The sequence below is a fragment of the Pseudophryne corroboree genome, chromosome 3 (genome assembly GCF_028390025.1).
Source record: "Pseudophryne corroboree isolate aPseCor3 chromosome 3, aPseCor3.hap2, whole genome shotgun sequence".
NCBI classification, from domain to species: domain Eukaryota; kingdom Metazoa; phylum Chordata; class Amphibia; order Anura; family Myobatrachidae; genus Pseudophryne; species Pseudophryne corroboree.
In genome coordinates this window covers 647142044-647163884 of record NC_086446.1, presented here as the reverse complement: position 1 = coordinate 647163884, position 21841 = coordinate 647142044, and the positions used below count along the sequence as shown (strand labels likewise).

Genomic DNA, 21841 nt, shown 5'->3' with positions numbered 1-21841 from the left:
ACAATAACCATCATCCTGACTCATGAATACAGTTGTATTTGCTTTTGAAATAATATAATCGTTACTGACCAATTTTTTTTTCTCTGGTCTCTCTGTTTTTTCAATCACTTTTCGTTAATTTTGCATTTAATATTATTTTGCTCGTGAAAGAACTTGATCGGAACACAGCACCAATGAGAACTTTACCTGCTACTTATGCATACAAGCCAGGCTTTCCAACAAGACCATATCAGTCATGGACAACTGCACCAATTACAGTGCCTGGACAGACCAAATCAGGCTTTACCTCTCTGTCCAGCTCTTCCTCCAATACTCCATCAGCATCCCCATTAAAGTCAATTTGGTCTGTCTCCTCTGCTTCTCCAATAAAATCCACTCTAGGAGCTTCTACTACATCTTCTGTTAAATCTGTTAGTGATGTAGCCTCTCCAATGCGAACATTTCGGACAATTGCTTCACCAATAAAAACTGTTGTGACACAATCTCCATATTCACTTCAAGGTTCCACTGGTTCACCAATTAGGACTTCGACCATTGCAGAAGCTCCAGCTTTCAAGGGATTATCCTCCACCTCAGCTTTCGCTTCTAGAACTTCTCCAGTGACCACTGCTGGCTCTCTTTTAGAAAGATCATCCATTACAATGACACCTCCAGCATCCCCAAAATCAAATATTAACATGTATTCCTCAAGCTTGCCATTTAAATCCATCATTACATCTGCAGGGTCGCTTTCATCTTCTCCTCTAAAATCTGTGGTTTCTCCCATTACTTCTACTCCTTCTAAAGTGAGCATAGCATCCTCTCTTTCGTCACCTTTAAAGATTGGAAATGGGCCAAGTGAAGTAGGATTAATGAATGGGTCTGCATCACCATTAAAGTACCCACTCTGCTCAAATTATATCAATGGATCAGCAGTAAATTTGCAAGACAAGATATCAGCAATTAATAAAACTGCAACTGCAACAGTTAACTCAACAATTGATACAGCTGAAAAAAATTATTCTGTTCCCACCACAACACAAATGCCATATTCACCTCTCAAGTCTTTTGCATCAACAGCATCTGCTTTTCAGACAATAAGAAATCCCCCTTCTGGTGCAGTGTACACATCTTTTAGGTCTACATTGTCCTCTACTACCTCATCCGTCACATCGTCAACATTAACTGTACCAGTATATTCTGTGGTAAATGTGTTGTCAGAGCCTACCTTAAAAAAACTAACAGAGTCTGCATCCTTGACTAAATCAGCTGCTGCCCTTGTGACAGCATCAAAAAACTTATCAACTGAACCCATCAATCAGTTTAGTCGAATTTCCTCACCTCTTAAAACATCCTTGTTTCTGTCCCCTGCTGCACTCAAGTTATCTACCACTTCTTCATTGTCTTCAAGTCAGGAGATTTTGAAAGATGTTGCAGATATGAAAGAAGACTTAATAAGAATGACTGCAATTTTACAGACTGATACTTCTGAAGAAAAACCATTTCATTCTGAGTTAACTAAAGAAGTTAGAATTGAAGATGAAGAACCATTTAAAATTGTAGAGAAAGTAAAAGAGGACTTGGTAAAAGTCAGTGAAATTTTAAAAAAAGATGTGTTCTTGGAAAAATCGTCATGTGATCAAGGCCAGTCTCCAGAAGACGACTGGGTAGAATTTAGTAGGGAGGAACTTGAAGAAGCTAGAGAGGGTGCCGCCATCAGCCTGCCCTTATACTCTCCAGAAAAAGTAGAGTTGAAATCTAGAACTTTATCTGAAAAGGACTATAATTTAACAAAAGTGATTGATTACTTGACTAATGACATTGGTGGGAATACATTTTCAAACTTGAAATACAAATATGATGATGGGAAAAAAGAAGGGGAAGAGAAACAAAAAAGAGTTTTGAAACATGATCATAAACTCAAAATGCCTCCACCATCAATGAGATCTTCAGCATCAGAAAAAGAGTTGTGCAAAATTGCGGACTCCATCTTTGGAACGGACATGATTTTAGAATCTCCAGATGAGTTTTCACAACATGAGCAAGATAAAAGTCCTTTGTCTGATAGCGGATTTGAAACAAGAAGTGAAAAAACTCCATCTGCCCCCCAAAGTGCTGAGAGCACTGGTCCTAAACCACTTTTCCATGATGTACCTATTCCACCAGTAATTACTGAAACAAGAACAGAGGTGGTTCACGTTATAAGGAGCTATGAACCATCCACTGGAGAGTCTGTAGAACCCAACAAAGGGGAAACTCCACAAATAAAATCAGATAAAACTTTTATGGAGCTAGAACAATATCCACCTGGGTCTATAAAAGTAACAAATAAGGCATTTCAGCTAAATGCTGGAAATGAAGAAGATGACCAAAAAGGGGTTTTAGGAAAGGGTGTACGAGTTAAAGAAGAAACTCACATAACAACTACAACAAGAATGGTTTACCATCCTTCTCCAGCTGTTGAAAAATCTGAAAGAATAGAGGAAACCATGTCTGTCCATGACATAATGAAAGCCTTCCAGTCAGGTCGTGATCCATCCAAGGAGCTGGCTGGCCTGTTTGAACACAAAACTTCCGTAGCTTCAGATGCTCAGAAGTGTACTGAAACCTCACAACAGCATGCTGAAAGGGACACCAAAATGAAACCAAAACTGGAGCGCATAATTGAGGTCCATATTGAGAAAGGTAACCAAGCTGAGCCTACAGAAGTCATAATTAGAGAAACAAAAAAACATCCAGAGAAGGAAATGTATGTTTATCAAAGGGATTTAAGTCAGGGAGATTATAACATCAGAGATATGGTATCAGAAAGAAATAAGATGTTTCCATGTTCAGATGAACCGGGACAAGCAGAAGAAGAGGAATTGACAGCAGAAGAGTCTCTACCATCTTATCTGGAGTCTTCAAGAGTAAATACCCCAGTTTCACAAGAAGAAGACAGCCGTCCAAGTTCTGCTCAACTTATATCAGATGACTCATACAAAACGCTAAAATTACTCAGTCAACATTCAATAGAATATCATGATGATGAATTATCTGAGCTGAGAGGGGAGTCATACAGGTTCGCTGAGAAAATGCTCCTGTCTGAGAAATTAGACGACACCGAGGAGTCCGTAACGGAGCATGCGTTAATTCTTGGATCTGACTTCCACCGACCTGAAAAACAATGCAGAGAAAAAGCAATCACTGCACCAAAGAAGGAAATACTCTCAAAAATATATAAAGATGTAACTGAAAATGGAATAGGTAAAATGTCCAGTGATGACTCTCTAGATAAAGTTACAGTGTTGCATTATGCTGGAGATTCTAAAAGCCCCAAACATGCTATGTGGATGCGATTTACAGAGGATAGGCTAGACAGGGGTAGAGAAAAGCTTTTGTATGAAGACAGGGTGGTCAGAACTGTTAAAGAGGCAGAAGAAAAATTGACAGAAGTATCACAATTTTTTCGGGACAAAACTGAAAAGCTAAATGATGAGCTTCAGTCACCGGAGAAGACACCTCACAAAAATAACGGTAAACAATATCATTCAGGTCATAGTTCTACTAACAGTAGCCCAGAAAAATTAAAGGTTGCAGATTTTAGAACTTCCAGTGATGACTGGACTAAAACTCACCAGTTTATGCATGATGGAAAGTGCATCACCATTGCCGATGATCGGAAAGCAACAAGTTTGCCTTGCAGTCCTGAAAAGAGGGTGTTTGACCACAAGGCAGACAGCCAGCAATCAGGAACTCAGTCTGGCTTCCAGCTAAAACAGTCCAAGCTCAGCTCTATTAAATTAAAATTTGAGCAAAGTATAAATCTTAAAAACAAGGACAATTCCCAGGAAGAAAAGAAACATGGTTCTCCGTCCAAAATTCCAGTAAAAAAAAATCAGGACAATTTGCTTCCATTTTTTCAGTTTCACACCAAAGAAAAGCAACAAAAGACCATTAAGGAAATGAATGGTGAGCTACCTTCTCTCAAGGAATCCATCACAGAAGCCATTAATGAGGAATGCTCTAAATTCAAAGAAATGATTAAAAACAGTGGTGGATTTTTAGATAAAAAAACAGATACAAAAATTGGAGGACTAATGGATCAATTTCCACAACAGTCAGAGAATGCTGTATCTGGCAATAAAGACTTGGCTTCCCCAGACAAGAAAATATATAGAACATGGGAAATGTCTGGAGCCTCTAATCAGAAGACACACAAAGAAAAACTTTCCCATGTTTTTATACTGGACAAAGACACAGAAAAGAATGGATCTCATCTCCCAAACCATGGCATTGATAAAGAACAAACACTTCCAAAAAATGGATCTTGCACAGGAGAAATGAAAGACAGTTGCGTTAAATCTCCTTCCAAAAAACTTTTGTACACAGAACTGGCTCGAAAGGATGTAGGATATACCAGTGAGAGAAAGAATGAGACCAGGAAGGAAGGGACAAGTGTATCACACATTCCTGTCAGAATCACTGAAGACAGGAGAGCAGGTCATAGTCCAGACAGTCATAACAGCAAATCCAAATTTGAAAGTGAATTTAATAAAACACCTACACCACCTAAAATTAATCAGCCTAAGCTTGATATACTGCATTCCACATTTATCACAGACGAGAGCAACAGACGCACAGATACTCTACTGAGTAAAGCCCAGGATTACCTGGGCTTATCACCTTCTAGTGAAGATACTGAGATATCCCCTGTTAAGTCCCCAGATTCTTTAGAGTTTAGCCCTACTAAAGAATGTTCAGCTGAATCTATTATATTTGAGGACATAGATAAAATATATTCATCAGCAAATACAGAGGCGTTAAAAGAGATAAAAACATTACCAGTATATGTCAGTATTGTACAAGTAGGAAAACAACATGAAAAAGAAGCACAACAAGGAGATGCTAAAAAAGTACTTAGCCAGGAGAGTAAGACTATTCAAGAGACCAGAGGTACACTCTTTACTAGTAAACCACAAAAACAACCACCTTCTCCTCAGGGCAGCCCAGAGGATGATACCTTAGAACAAGTGTCATTTATAGATAGCTCTGGAAAAAGTCCTTTAACTCCAGAGACACCTAGTTCAGAGGAAGTTAGCTATGAGTTTAATTCTAAAACTCCCGACTCGTTAATGCTATATATTCCAGGAAAGCCAAGCCCTATACCTGAAGTTTCAGAAGAGTCGGAGGAAGAGGAAGTAGTCAAATTACCCTCTATTAGGCAGAGCATTCCAGATGCCCAAAATTCTAGTTTAGCAAAACCAGTCACTATTAGCCACGACTTAAACAAAAGAACAAAAGACAACAGAGTGGCATATATTGAGTTTCCCCCTCCACCACCTTTAGATTCTGAGCACAGTGATTCTAGTAAAAAAAATATGGACAATTCAACTGACAGTGAAATGGAACTAACTGAAGTTAATCTTCAAGACGATCAGGACAAGTTTCTGTCAGCTGAGCCAGTTATCAGAGTACAGCCACCATCTCCTGTTCCCCCTGAACTAGAGTTCAGCGATTCAAGCGATGATGAATCAATACTCCAACCTTTTGCTATTAAGAAGTATACATTCAAAATGAATGATGGAGAGGTAAAAGAATGTACAAAAATTAATACTTCTGGGAAGCCTTGTCTGTCAAAACAAGCTCAGGAATTAGAAATGGGTTTAAATACATCATCGAATGACCTTGAACAAAATGGTAATAATGATCAATCTGTTACAGAATGTTCCATAGCAACCACTGCAGAATTCTCACATGATACAGATGCAACTGAAATCGATTCTCTTGATGGCTATGATTTGCAGGATGAAGACGATGGGTTGACTGAAAGTGATGCTAAACTTGGACCAAGTGAAGAAGTAGAAATAAAAAAGGAACCATGGACTAAGGAAGGTGTTCTGAAACACAGTGATCGTAGCTTTAGCCAAAGTAAACTTGAAGTTATTGAAGAGGAAAAAGTAGTAACTGATGAGTATAAGCCATGTAGAAAAATATCAGACAGTGAAAAGAAAAATGACCCAGGTGACAAGAAGCAAGGGGCTCAATTTTTTACCTTGGAAGGAAGACATCCTGATAGACAAGTGTTTCCAGATACATACTTTAGCTACAAAGTAGATGAAGAGTTTGCAACACCTTTTAAAACAGTGGCTACAAAGAGCCTTGACTTTGATCCCTGGTCTAGTAAAGCAGGAGATGATGATGTGTTTGAAGCCAAATCCAAAGAAGAGGACCCCAAACCTTTTAGTCTGGCTGTAGAAGATCGGTCTCAAGCAACCACACCAGACACAACTCCAGCCAGAACACCTACAGATGAAAGTACTCCGACAAGTGAGCCCAACCCCTTCCCATTTCATGAAGGGAAGATGTTTGAGATGACTCGCAGTGGTGCTATTGACATGAGCAAGAGGGATTTTGTTGAAGAAAGACTTCAATTTTTTCAGATTGGTGAGCATAATTCTGAAGGGAAGTCAGGGGACAAGGGGGAAGGGGACAAAATAACTGCCATCACACTTCCACAGTCAGGGGACATCTTGATAGATCCCATCCTAGAAAAACAAGTAGAGACAACTACAGTTGAACATGCCACCATCATCCAGGGAAGTGGAGATTGTCTTGATGGAACAAATGGTAATAATTCATTGGACAAACCAGCAGCTACTACCAGTTGTAAAGTTGATCCTAAAATGCGCACGCCTATTAAGATGGGCATATCAGCCTCAACCATGACCCCGAAGAAAGATGGCACTGGAGATGTAGCAGATAAAATAGAGTCTGTGCCAGATTACCAGAATTTAGATAATGATAGCAAGACGGTTTTAGCAAACACATCAACCACTGAGACCATTATCAATCACATAGAAATACACGATTTTCAAGTAGAAAACTATAACAATAACAACAACTTGGATTCTTTCACCCTAAATGTAAATAATAACACAATAAATTTGGTACTTAGTAAGGACTGTGAATCCAAGTCTATAAAAAAAGTTAGTGCAATGATAGCTAATGAAGGTAAAGAACTGGTGACATCCAATCAAAATATTGAGAAACATAAACAACTAATCCAGAAAAGTGAGCCTAGACTAGCAGATTCACCAGGGATTAGACCACGGTCTAAACTACCAATTAAAGCCATATCTGTAAAGCCCATTGCTAAACAAACTAGCAATACAAACACGTCACTTTGTAGAAGACAATTGCCTAATAAGACTGAGAAAGGTACGAGACAGGAATATATTTCAAATGCAGAAGTAAAATCTAAAATCCCTATAAAAAACATTAATAGAGCAAATCCACCCATACAGAGGAAAGCCACACCTAAACATAAGCCAACACAGATAGAGAAAGAGGCTGTTAAACCGACTCCTTCAAAATTACCAGTAAAGGTAAGATCTATGTCCAGTGCCACGTCAGCAGCCAAAGTAAAGAAACATGAGTTCAGTGAGGTTTGTAAACATTCTATTGAATATTTTAAGGGAATTAGTGGTGAGACATTAAAGCTTGTGGATCGCTTGTCCGACGAAGAGAAAAAGATGCAGACTGAGATCTCTGATGATGAAGACAGTACATCACGAAATACGTCATTATCTGAAGCCACCCAAGTGTCCCAGCCTTCCGTTACTTCGAGGTCTGCTAAAGACATGAAAGCAGACGCAACATCTTTAAAATCAAAGATTGAAAAGGCCGACAGTGAGAGAAGGAGCAGTAGGAGGACTGGTGAGAATAAAGGCAGTCAGGTTTCTGGAGCTATAATAGCTCACATCGTGGAAATCCAGCCTAGTTTGTAAACCTCTCGACTTGTTGACCTTAGTGCATGACCTGTCGTGATTGCCTGTGGAGTGACCTATGTTAGTTTCCATTCTTCCATTGTCATCTGTGTCTGTTGTCTCACACTACTTGTTCTTTATTTCAAGAAAACATACACTTAGATAGTAAAGCATGCCAGAAACATGACACCGTACCCATGATTATAAACATAAATGAAGCCTTCACTTGGGCAACACCTTCCAACACTTGTGCTGACCACTCATACACTCACCCAGCATGTCTACTGCCATTCAATTACTGTGCTCACATACTTAGACTTGTACTCTCCACACATACAAAAGTACAAGCTGTAATAGTCAACCTTTTCTTTTCAGATTACACACTTGTTATTTCGTACATTAGATCCACTAGACAACCTTAACAATCCAGTACAAACTGGTCAAGTGACAAAATGTTGGTAAATTGATCCTTTGTACATTCCAGGTCCGCAGAGTCCATGTGAGCGTACTGACATAAGGATGGCAATAGTTGCTGATCATTTGGGACTTAGCTGGACAGGTATGACAATGTTGTTTTTAACTCATTTTTCAAATTGTACTGATTTACAGATCATACACAAAGACCATGAAGAATTCACAGCTCAGGTGAAGGACCAAATGCTAAAAGTAGTTTTATTCCATCTATAACAAGTAAATTAAAATATTATACACGTTCAGTGTTCTGGATAACACTAATCCAATGGGACAACTTAGCAATTCATCTGACTTAGTGGTTTCTTGGTTCTTTTTTAAGTATAATTTATACTACCATGAGATGAGGTTCTGCTTCACGTGAGCCTGTATCATTAATCATATGGGTGAAACTGATTGCATAGGATGACCCTTGTTAGTATATGTCTAGATAAGAAATACAAATTTAAATTGTAAAATAGTACGGTTTTCACTGATTCAATTCATGAGCCCAAATCATCATGATTATTATTATTTTTAATCCTGGAGATGTTGGGCTAAAGGTAATAGCCTGCGAGAAGCCAGAGGTCAGCTACTTGCAGGCTACTACATATCTGGGGTCTATTTACGAAGCTTAGGATGCAGATAAAGTGGCCGGAGATAAAGTACCAGCCAATCAGCTCCTAACTGTCATGTCACAGTCTGGGTTTGAAAAATGACAGTTAGGAGCTGGTTGGCTGCTACTTTATCTCCACCAGTTTTATCTCCTTCCAAGGTTTAGTAAATAGACTCCTTATCCCGTTATGTTTTTGTAATTACATACTGTTTGTAAATGGCCAATGTAGAATTGTAGTGAGTATTTATAAAGCTAGGCATTATTCCCTGATTGTAACTAATTGGGTAATTCAGAGCTGACGTAGATCTATGATCAGTTTCTCTGACATGCGGGGGGACGCCCAGCACAGGGCTAGTCCGCCCCGCATGTCTGACCCTACCCCCCTGCAAAGGTGCAAAAGCATTGTACAGCGGCGATAATAAAGGTAATAAAGATAAGCTGGTGTGAGAGAGGATAGAAAATAGACTCCCAGGAGAAGCGTAATGGACCTGAGAAGTGTTTGTTGTGTATCACCATAGCATGTTTTTGCCTTTTCAGAACTGGCGAGAGAACTAAACTTTTCAGTTGATGAAATTAATCAGATTCGTGTTGAGAACCCAAATTCTCTGACTACACAAAGCTTTATATTGTTAAAGAAATGGGTTATAAGGGATGGCAAGAATGCAACAAGTGAGTATTGTACGTATGTATTCTTTATAAATTATATAATATATGGGATAATGTACACTGTACTGTAAAGTCTAATGATTAATGAGTGAAAGATCCCTGGGCTGACTTATAACATCTTTAATATTTTACAATAAACAGTGCATTATTTCTTATAATGCACAAGTCTTCATAATGAACACTGAAGTGATGACATCTGCACTTCAGTGTTCATCAGTATATGTGATGACATCAAAACTTACATATTACATCAGAAATCACTGTTTATGCAGATATGATTTACGTATATATATATTTATCAGTGACGTGCGGTGGGGTAAGGCAGAGCCTTTCCTGTCATACTTACGTTTAAACCAGAGTTTTGACTGAAAAAAGTATATGAAAAATACTAATAATTTGTTTGAAATATCTTCTTTGCATTATTCTAATAATTTTTATAGCCCAAACTCTGAAGTAAAAAGTCTATGGCAGGTGAGGCAGTGTCTCACCTGCATACCTTTGACGCACATCTCTGATCAAAATTTCCAGGAGTTTATAATGCTGCACCTGTGTATAACGGCCAGATGTACCCTTTGCCTCATATATTGCATGTAAATCTGGCTCTGGGGTTAGCCAGTGCCTCCTGAGCCATTTCGCTCACTGCACGTCCCTGATTGATATATATATATATATATATATATATATATATATATATGATTCGGTTCCGCGGCCGTGTTTTGGATTCGGACGCGTTTTGGCAAAACCTCCTTGAAATTTTTTTGTCGGATTCTGGTGTTTTTTTTTTTTTTAAACCCTCAAAATCAGCTTAAATCATAGAATTTGGGGGTAATATTGATCCTATAGTATTATTAACCTCAATAACCACAATTTCCACTCATTTCCAGTCTATTCTGAACACCTCACACCTCACAATACTATTTTTAGTCCTAAAATTTGCACCGAGGTCGCTGGATGACTAAGCAAAGCGACCCAAGACGGCGGCACAAACACCTGGCCCATCTAGGAGTGGCACTGCAGTGTCAGACAGGATGGCACTTAAAAAAATTGGCCCCAAACAGCACATGATGCAAAGAAAAGAGAAAAAGAGGTGCACTGTGGTCGCTGGACGACTAAGCTAAGCGACACAAACACCTCAATATCACAGGAATTATTCGTTCTAATCAATGGTATTATTGGTCCAAATCACTGGAAGAAAATGACAAAATCACAGGAATTATTCGTTCTAATCAATGGTATTATTGGTCCAAATCACTGGAAGAAAATGACAAAATCACTGGAATTATTCGTTCTAATCAATGGTATTATTGGTCCAAATCACTGGAAGAAAATGACAAAATCACTGGAATTATTCGTTCTAATCAATGGTATTATTGGTCCAAATCACTGGAAGAAAATGACAAAATCACAGGAATTATTCGTTCTTACCAATGGTATTATTGGTCCAAATCACTGGAAGAAAATGACAAAATCACTGGAATTATTCATTCTAATCAATGGTATTATTGGTCCAAATCACTGGAAGAAAATTACAAAATCACAGGAATTATTCGTTCTAATCAATGGTATTATTGGTCCAAATCACTGGAAGAAAATGACAAAATCACTGGAATTATTCGTTCTAATCAATGGTATTATTGGTCCAAATCACTGGAAGAAAATGACAAAATCACTGGAATTATTCGTTCTAATCAATGGTATTATTGGTCCAAATCACTGGAAGAAAATGACAAAATCACTGGAATTATTCGTTCTAATCAATGGTATTATTGGTCCAAATCACTGGAAGAAAATGACCAAATCACTGTAATTATTTGTTCTAATCAATGGTATTATTGGTCCAAATCACTGGAAGAAAATGGAATGGATGGATACTTGCAGTGACACAGAGTTGCAAGATACAGCAATGGCCTACTGTACAAAACTATATACTGTTGGGTCACCAAAATGCTGCACTGTAATACTATATATACTGCTCACAAAAATGCTGCACAGATATGGAATGGATACTTGCAGTGACACGGCGCTGCAAGATACAGCAATGACCTACTGTACACAACTATATACTGTTGGGTCACCAAAATGCTGCACTGTAATACTATATACTGCTCACAAAAATGCTGCACAGATATGGAATGGATCCTTGCAGTGACACGGCGCTGCAAGATACAGCAATGGCCTACTGTACACAACTATATACTGTTGGGTCACCAAAATGCTGCACTGTAATATATACTGCTCACAAAAATGCTGCACAGATATGGAATGGATACTTGCAGTGACACGGCGCTGCAAGATACAGCAATGGCCTACTGTACACAACTATATACTGTTGGGTCACCAAAATGCTGCACTGTAATACTATATACTGCTCACAAAAATGCATCACAGATATGGAATGGATACTTGCAGTGACACAGAGCTGCAAGATACAGCAATGGCCTACTGTACACAACTATATACTGTTGGGTCACCAAAATGCTGCACTGTAATATATACTGCTCACAAAAATGCTGCACAGATATGGAATGGATACTTGCAGTGACACAGAGCTGCAAGATACAGCAATGTCCTACTGTACACTACTATATACTGTTGGGTCACCAAAATGCTGCACTGTAATACTATATACTGCTCACAAAAATGCAGCAGAGATATGGAATGGATACTTGCAGTGACACAGAGCTGCAAGATACAGCAATGGCCTACTGTACTGTACTACTATAAGTATAATTAATTATATACTGGTGGTCCCCAGTCCCCACAATAAAGCACATTGAGCACAGATATTTGCAGCACAATGAGCACAGATATGGAGCTTTTCAGGCAGAGAATGTAGATATTTGCAGCACACTGAGCACAGATATTTGCAGCACACTGAGCACAGATATGGAGCATTTTCAGGCAGAGAACGTAGATATTTTAAGCACACTGAGCACAGATATTTGCAGCACACTGAGCACAGATATTTGCAGCACACTGAGCACAGATTACGGAGCTTTTCAGGGAGAGAACGCAGCCACGTCGGCTCCGTTCAATCTCCAATGCACGAGTGAAAATGGCGGCGACGCGCGGCTCTTTATATAGAATACGAATCTCGCGAGAATCCGACAGTGGGATGATGACGTTCGGTTAACCGAGCAAGGTGGGAAGATCCGAGGCTGCCTCGGAACCGTGTAAAATGGGTGAAGTTCAGGGGGTTCGGACCTTGAGGAACCGAACCCGCTCATCTCTAATATATATATATATATATATATATATATATATATATATATACATATATATATATATTTCTGCATATATATCAGCAACTGGTCAATATGATTATTTTACTGAATTGCTTTTCTGATGTTCACTTTATATAACATTTAAACATATTTTATTATGTGTTTTTAGCTGATGCCTTAACCAATGTCCTGACAAAAATCAATCGAATAGATATTGTGACATTGCTGGAGGGTCCGATTTTCGACTATGGAAACATTAGTGGCACGAGAAGTTTTGCAGAAGAAAACAATGTGTTCAGTGACCCCATTGTTGATGGTAAACATGTAGATTGCATGCTGTGTTTGTAGATATAAGATATGTTTGTAATGAGAGAGGCTGATGCCATTATAAAGGCTATGCCCATAGGAGTGTGTAGACCTTGGTGAAGCATACTACAGTAGTGAAACATGTTCCTGTAAGAGACGCCGATGTATCAAAGCTCTGAATATCTATAGACCGTGTCATATAAATTGGATGATGCAGGAACCCATTGCTAGAGAGTGAGTAATGGTTAGGGTCCAAAGGACATGGGGGGTCATACCGAGTTGATCGTTAGCTGCCGTTGGTTGCAGCACAGCAATCAGTGAAAAAAATGGCTAATCTGCGCATGCGTATGCACCGCAATGCGCACGCGCGACGTACGGGTACACAGAGCATCGTGGTTTTGCACAGGTTCTAGCGAGCTTTCAGTCGCACGGCCAAACGCAGGAAGATTGACATGAAGTGGGCGTTTCTGGGTGTCAACCGACCGTTTTCAGGGAGTGCTTAGAAAAACGCAGGCGTGTCGGGAAAAACGCAGGCGTGGCTGGGTGAACGCTGGGCGGGTGTGTGACATCAAAAGCCGTCCCTCTGTCGTTAGAATCAATGCACACGAAGAGTAACTACATGGCTGGTCTTGTTTTGCACAAAATTATTTTGCAGGTGCTCTGCTGCACAAGCGTTCGCACTTCAGCAAAGCGAAAATACACTCCCTGGTGGGAGGCGACAATGCGTTTGCACAGCTGCTAAAAGTAGCTAGCGAGCGATCAACTCGGAATGACCCCCATAAACCACCAAAGCATGTACAGTGTAGATATTGGGCAATGATATCACATCTGGTTTCATCGAGAGGGCAGTATATAGCATCTATCACAATGAAATCCTCTCATTGTTCCTCAGGCAATGCAGCTCACACAATAGGTTACAATGAGTATAATTAACAATTAAACTGGATCAGTTAAAATATTACAATTGTAGAACCATTTTATTTGAAGTAGGTAAAGTAAATGTGGGTAGGTCACACACTCATGTGGGAAGTGTCCTGACCAGTATAACAAAGCAACAGAGCCCTGGGATTTCTCATGGCTTCAGTGCGAATCCAATAGGATATACTCAGGTACATTTACTAAGCAGTGATAAGAGCAGAGAAGTGAGCCAGTGGAGATATTTCCCCATCAACCAATCAGCACTGAAGTAACATCTATAATTTGCATACAATAAAATGATGCAAAGATGCTGATTGGTTGATGGGGAAATATCTCCACTTGCTCACTTCTCTGCTCTTATCACTGCTTAGTAAATGTACCCCTTAGTCTCCAGGGTACATGCACCTGTCCCTCTCTTTGTTAATACGGAAGCACCAGCATGGCCTGTATAGCAGTCATAGGAGGCTTTCTATAGCCATCGTTCTCTGCATGGGCATCAGTCCACAGTAATCCCTCAAGAGTACAGGATTCATAAGACAGTAAATGATTGTCCAGGCAGTCTTGGCGCTGATTCTGCCCCAGCACTTGGAGTCTTAGCCTATGTCACTTTATGAAAGCAAAACAATTTCTACTGTTTCCCCGATAATAAGACACTGTCTTATTTATTTATTTTTGTCAAAAAACACCATAGGGCTTATTTTCGGGGTAGGGCTTATTTTTATTAACATTGACAGCAATTTCAATAAACATCATTTGTGCCCACTTGTCTGCCCAGCCATAATTTGTGCCCTCTTTCTGCCCAGCCATAATTTGTGGCCACTTCTCTGGCCTCATTACTTTACATTAGACATCATTACTGCCCACAGCCATTCCTGCAGCCCCCTGCTTTCACTCACCTTCTCTCATCGGCTCCTGGATCTCTCTTCCCCTCTGCGTCGCTCAGCTTACTGAATGACGCTGACGCGACCTTTGGGTCACGCCAGCGTCACTCATGTGGGAGAGACCTGCGGAGGGGTAGCTCCGACAGTACCTGACTGGCTGTTAATGCGCCAAGCCTGCCAGGCACTGTCTCTTTCCTCTGGCAACGGGGGCGATGGAAGCTCCATCACCCCCTTTCCAGATTAAAAAAAAAACAGTGAAAGGTTTGTGTACTGAAGCCCGGGCCCTGTGATGCTGGCGGCAGCCATTTCATGGGGGGGGGGGGGGGGGGGGGCGGAGCTGGGTAGTTTACTGTAGTGCAGGGACCGGGCAAAATGGGGATTTAGATAGGGCTTACTTTCGGGGTAGGGCTTATTTTGGACAATTTATGAAAAGTGAGGGTAGGGCTTATTGTCGGAGTAGGTCCTATTATCGGGGAAACACGGTAATATATTATTCAATGTGGTTGTGTGCTCCCTACGAATACAGGTCTTCATGTCATAATGCTTATACTAATACCGTGCATGTGAAATGCACTGTCTATTTTGCAGATTCATTTTGTTTCCTTAGATATTCTGCTTGTGTCAGCCTCTGCATTTCCTTATCATCGGGCACTGTTTGTTCCTGTCTCTCCTCTGAATCTTGTACACCTCATCAAGACCAGACTACGTCTGCTGCTCTCTCAGTCTAGAACAGTTGGCTAATTCTCCTACAGTGAAGACATGTTTACTATCATACTGTGAACAACGCTAAAAGTAAAGACTGACTTCATGAAATGTCCAAGCTTAGAACCCCCAATATAGACAGGGTTTTAGGAAACTTAACTGCAAGCCGATCACCTTAGTACATTTGAAATAACTTCTTTAACTCCTCGGTCTTCCTCACATTTGCAGACTTAAATTTGTAAAGAAATTGGGGTCCCAAGAACGGCACTAGCACAGTATATTGTATTGTACATTGTACAGTATATTGATAAAGACGTCCTAAATTGGACATGCTCTATAAAAAGAATAGTCACACCGACATTTAGGTTTTTCCAGTTCCATCATTCCAGCAGCCACAATGTATTCGTTTTGTTTCTGTGGTGCTTTAGAAGATCCAGGAAACTGTAGTTGGAAGCATCAATCTGAGGTTATGTAGCATCCATGTTACTGTCCATCCATTGCATAGCATGACTCTAATCATTGTAAATCTGTGTATGTGTTTTATTGCTCACTTTGTTTTCTTTTTCTTTTCTCCCTGGTCAGTTGTTCTGATCTTACCCATGTCCACGAACTCTCTTCATTCTCCGAGATCACCTTACTCATCACATTCTACTCATCCACTTGTTCTTCCCATGTCTGAAATATTCCTATAGCTGGGCTTTCCCTGTGCTTCTCTGCCACATCCTCTTAGATATAGCTTCATTTTTTCCAAGATGCTGTATGGCAGGGATTTTACACTACTGGCAGCCTCTAATGTTGCTGCGAGGATTTAGAGTTTCCAGAGACACTGGAATATACAGTATTTAAAACCACTGTCAAATTGAAAAAAAAAAAAAAAGTAAATTAATATGAACGCTTCGAATGTGAATATATGTGTGAAATTGTCCAGTGTACTAATTGTGTAATGTTACCACTGTCCCAGTTCAAAACTTTTAATTGAAGCATAACTTTGCACATTCCATATTCAATATATCTTCTCATATCTTTTTGCATGCACTGTATTATTATTTCTTCATTTTTGATGTTTCATAATCCATTCCATTCAGTTGAAGTGTACTGTTTTCTTCAGGTTATCCAACTATTCAAGTGGAACTGGAAACTCCCACTGGTTTGCGTTATGTGCCTCCTACCCCTCTCCACCAAGATGATTTCTTTAGCGATAACTCTAGCGTAGAGTCACCCCTTAGAACTCCCAGTAGACTGAGTGATGTGATAGTAACTGCACAGGGAAATGGAGATATTTCAGCCGCTCCACCTGTAGTGGCCGCTGAAGATACATCGTTAGATGACAGCAGGTATTTAATTCACAGTCCTGATGCTTCTTATGAAATGGCCATTCATCGGGTGAAATTTGAAGACTATAAATTCTACAAAGAACCGCAAAATGAGGGTAGCTACATCAAGGTTGAAAAGTCCGTTCCACACAATGAACAAAAACAGAGTCAAAGAGGAAAGGACACTGAGCAGTGTGAGAGAGAAGCGTCTGGTCCTGAGGAGGAAGAAATGACTGAAGAGAGGCTTAAATTACTGTTTAAGCATCTTCATCTTGAAGAGGTTGAGTCAGAGGAGATGACTGAGGAGAAGGTGCAGGCTATCCTCAAAAATGTTCAACAAGTAGAACAAGAAATGTCTTCAATTACAGGTTGGCACACAGAAGCATCCAGCATCCATGTGGAACAACCAGTACCAGAACGGAAACTCAACAGTGATCTGATTGAGAGATTGGATGACAGGTATAGTATGTCCACCTATTGCTTGTGCAGAAAAAAGAATTGCTTTGAGGTATGTGCATAATAAAACTAGCATATGAATCATTGTACTCCGGAAGTGTCGAGTGTAGAATGTCATAGAATTAAATTCACTTAGAACCTAAAATTTGAGACAAAAAGGTGGGAGAGGTATAATAGTTGCATGTCAGAGCTCACTGGTCCTGAATATTTTCATTAATGATTTTCATCCTTTGGAGTGTCTGCATTAATGTTTATGCAGTAAAGTCTCATCATTATGGCTTTAGTTTTTATTGTTCCTTTTAATTTACTGCATCGGTGCATTGAGGTATCACCATTTGTACAGATGTGTTCTTCTCATACATTATTGCTGCAGTCACGCCTGGTCCCGTGCATCTCTGCTAGCACTGGGTGTCTTTTTACACAAAAAATGTTTCTCAATCACAATGCATTGCAACAAGGACACACCAGGAGACTGTGCTGATTAGTTTAATATGTGACACCCGTATATCTGTGTGCAGCTGAGTCTCTGAATCTGTATACGAAGTGCTACAGTGCAGTGGTGGCAGCTTTTTTACACAAGTTCCATTGTGCGCCGCATACAGACTCAGTTGCACAAAAATAGACAAGTGTCATATCAGCTAAAAAGGTGTAAAAAAGACACCCAGCACTAGCGGAGTCGCACGGGACCTGTCGGCTCACTTGCCCCAGGTGTCTCGTATCACATGGTTTATTGAGGATAGTTGTATGAGGATATATTTGCACCTTCTCTGTCAGTGATAAGATGTTGTTTCTTTATTGATGTCTGCCAAATAACATTCCCACTATTAATGTGTCAGACCTTGTTTAAGGTACACAGGCAAATATTAGTAAGGGCAACTCCAGAAAGTGGCTTCCAAAGTAAAACTAACCATGGAGAAATGTTTTGCCTTATTCCACCTATTACACGACAGCTTTTTTGTCCAAAGCTCTTTCCCTGTGGAATGGGTTCGCACCTCCAAACTGACCTTCTCTCAATGGGATACGTGTATCAAAAGGTTTCTTTTCAGTTCCTCCCATACACCTTCATATCAACTGTCCAGGTGACCTTCCCGTCCCTTAAAGAAGACACTCACCTCATTGAGGTTCCCTATGTTCCTTGAAAGGTTTCTTTTTTGTCTCCTTCCCGGTGTCAGGATACCAACTCCCATCAACCACACCAATTGGTATGTGGATAAAAATGGTCCAGAAGATATTCAAAAAGATGAACATTTATTATGCATCACAAGGATACATCCACCATGATACAATTACAAAGAATTTAAAAACATTTAAAAAACATAAAAACAGTACCCCAGATAGATAGTGAGATTGCTCCATCAAACACCCCTAAGAAGCCAAGTACTAGAATTTTCTTTATCCGAAAAACAAGGATTTAACCTTGTCTGGGAAAAAATATTATTTTGCAAACAGCAAAGTACTGGTTCTGCTCGGGGGTAAATAGAAAAAGGAGCCAATCAAACCTGGGGTACAGATAGCACCAACGCATTTCGGATTCGGAAAGGGTACACTTTTTACACATAACGGCAGATAGCGTGCCCTTGTTAAACATAGCGGCAGACAGCGTACACTTTTTACACATAACGGCAGACAGCGTGCCCTTTTTACACATAACGGCAGACAGCGCGCCCTTGTTACACATAGCGGCAGACAGCGTTCCCTTATTACACATAGCGGCAGACAGCGTACACTTTTTACACATAACGGCAGATAGCGTGCCCTTGTTAAACATAGCGGCAGACAGCGTACACTTTTTACACATAACGGCAGACAGCGTGCCCTTTTTACACATAACGGCAGACAGCGTGCCCTTGTTACACATTACGGCAGACAGCGTCCCTCTTTTTACACATTATGGCAGGCAGATTCCCCATTTTTACACATTGCGGCAGGCAGATTCCCCCTTTTTACACATTGCGGCAAGCAGATTCCCCATTTTTACACATTGCGGCAGGCAGATTCCCCCTTTTTACACATTGCGGCAGGCAGATTCCCCCTTTTTACACATTGCGGCAGGCAGATTCCCACTTTTTACACATTGCGGCAGGCAGATTCCCCATATTTACACATTGCGGCAGGCAGATTCCCCATTTTTACACATTGCGGCAGACAGTCCCAAGAAAGACAGACAGAAAGACAGAAAGACAGAAAGACAGAAAGAAAGAAAGAAAGAAAGAAAGAAGAATTATACTTACCCTCTCCGCTGGCTCAGGCTCCTCGGTGCAGCTTCTGGTCACTCACGATTCCCGGGCAGGAGAGAAGGAGGAGGAGGGAGGTGGAGGAGGGAGCCGCAGCAGCGCTGTGTTATTGGTGGAGGCGCTGCTGCTGCCCCTCTGCTTCACTATAGGCTGTTCTCGGAAGACAGCCTATAGTGAAGCAGAGGGGCAGCAGCAGCAGCGCCTCAACCAGTAACAAAGCGCTGCTGCGGCTCCCTCCTCCGCCTCCCTCCTCCTCCTTCCCCCGTACCGCTGCTTCTCTCCTCTCTGGGCGGCTGTGCGCTGCGGGCAGCGGTTGCCCGCAGCGCACAGCGGCATGTAATGAGTCAGTTTGACTCATTACATGCTTTGGGCCCCTGGACAGAGGCGGGCCCCAGTGCAAGGCACTGGTTGCACTGGCGGTAGTTCCGCCTCTGCAAAGACACAATGTTGCTACTGGGTGATGGTTCCCCATTTATTATTCCCTACCTCCATAATCCATATATGTGATCCTAGCCTGAATAGAAATTTTGAGGTGTCAGTCTCCTGCCTGTGATGTGCTAGATTTACTTGAACATTATACAACTGTATTCTGGTGTCATAAATGGGGAGGTGACATTTATTATAAGCAATTGGCTTTAATTATGTTCTGTATTTTGCAGCCATGAGTCCATTACCTCATATCTCAAGGGAGAAGTAGGAAGACTGGGATCTAACGTTAGTCCTTCTGAGTCAGTAACAGAAGGTAAGACCGGTACCAGAGCTCCAGAGACAGATCCGGTGAAATCCAATGAGAGACAGAAACCAAAAACACTCCAAGGACTCAATGGAAAAGGGGAACAGACGTCACCATCAACAGTACGTCAGAAATCACCGGAGAAGACCAGCAAGGCTGTAATAGGAGAGCATAAGAGCTCTCTACCTGTTAGTGCAAAAAGGACAGGCTTGGAAGAAGGAAAGTCAAGGCCACCCACCCATGCAGAGGAAGGAGCGTCTGTTGAAAAGGTATAGTTACAGCTATGTACACAATGGCTACTGTGTACTGCCTTCATATTTTAGTGTCTTACTACTTTCATTCTCATTAATGTACATACCTGTTTAATGACATCCTATTTTTATTCTTATTGTGAACATATATACATAGTAGCAGAACATTGATTGAAAGTTATCCAAAGGAAATTTCTAAATCAGGTCATTGTGGATTAAATGAATTGTTCAGTAGACACATTGTAAAAATTCAGACCAGCAGGTGGCCTAAATGACCTGAAAGGCATGTCCACAAGTGATTTTCAGTAAATCTACTAAGTGTAATGATACAAATATGCCAGTCCACCATGCTACTTCTGAGCTTTAGAGTAGAAGTTCCAGCAATGCCAGGCCTCATGTGCAGCAATATTGTTTAATGTGGTTGCACTTGGTTACAGACACAATGTATGCAATGTGTCCATCCCCCTAAGTGAAATAATTGTATATATAAACTAAATATTCCAGGTAATGTCATGATCGGCTAATACATAACCTGTAAGAAAGGATTCACTATAATTAAGAACAGTCACAACTGTGGCTTACCCAGTGAGGCTCAGAGATTTGTAGCCTAAGAACGCCTAAAGTGTCACATTTGAGATGTAAATTGTGTGTGCCTTCCCCAAGCTTATTAAGAGTAACTGAAAGTTGTATGTTCTGGAGCAGAATTACAGGTTCATGTACAGTATCCTACAGTTCATCTTTTTGTGAAGAGAATGTTATAAATAACTGACCAGGCGTCATCTAGAGTCGTGTTTTCTATGTAGCAGCTGTTAAAAGAAGTAAGTCAGGCCTTCTCCAATACTATAAACACAGTTCAAAAATTATAACAGCGCTTTTGAGATTGTAGTGTTGTATAAGATCTGCATAGACCATATACATATATTAAAAAATATTTAATCAATAAAATAGTGACAAAAGCAATAACTATTAAAACTTGGTATCTTATTATACTGCAGTCCCCATTCACCCCTTTATGTACTGAATCTGGACCAAATGGATATTTAGACTTGTTAGAAATAGTTCGTACCTGGATGTTCCTTCTTGAATTAGGCAGATTTCGTTCGTAACATAGAGAAAGTCCAGATAAATAGGTATACAGGTTGAGTATCCCTTGTCCAAAATGCTTGGGACCAGAATTATTTTGGATATCGGATTTTTCCGTATTTTGGAATAAATGCATACCATAATGAGATATCATGGCGATGGGACCTAAGTATAAGCACAGAATGCATTTATGTTTCATATACACCTTATACACACAGCCTGAAGGTCATTTTAGCCAATATTTTTAATAACTTTGTGCATTAAACAAAGTGTGTGTACAT

General features: G+C 40.4%; 1 protein-coding gene across 31 annotated transcripts in view; it reads left to right on the top strand.

The window, feature by feature from the left end:
- The window catches only part of ANK3 (ankyrin 3), a 1328922-nt gene that overhangs the window by 1263925 nt on the left and 43156 nt on the right, over window positions 1–21841 (top strand). For 17 of the 31 annotated variants that reach the window (XM_063961780.1, XM_063961785.1, XM_063961778.1 and 14 more), the window contains 6 exons: window positions 151–2664; window positions 8212–8286; window positions 9331–9471; window positions 12853–12999; window positions 16599–17262; window positions 20153–20495. In XM_063961780.1, coding sequence (XP_063817850.1) covers window positions 151–2664; window positions 8212–8286; window positions 9331–9471; window positions 12853–12999; window positions 16599–17262; window positions 20153–20495 — 3884 coding nt within the window. Of the gene's footprint in view, window positions 1–150; window positions 7678–8211; window positions 8287–9330; window positions 9472–12852; window positions 13000–16598; window positions 17263–20152; window positions 20496–21841 lie in introns of all 31 variants that reach the window. The other 14 variants (XM_063961772.1, XM_063961770.1, XM_063961771.1 and 11 more) reach the window with 4 other exon arrangements.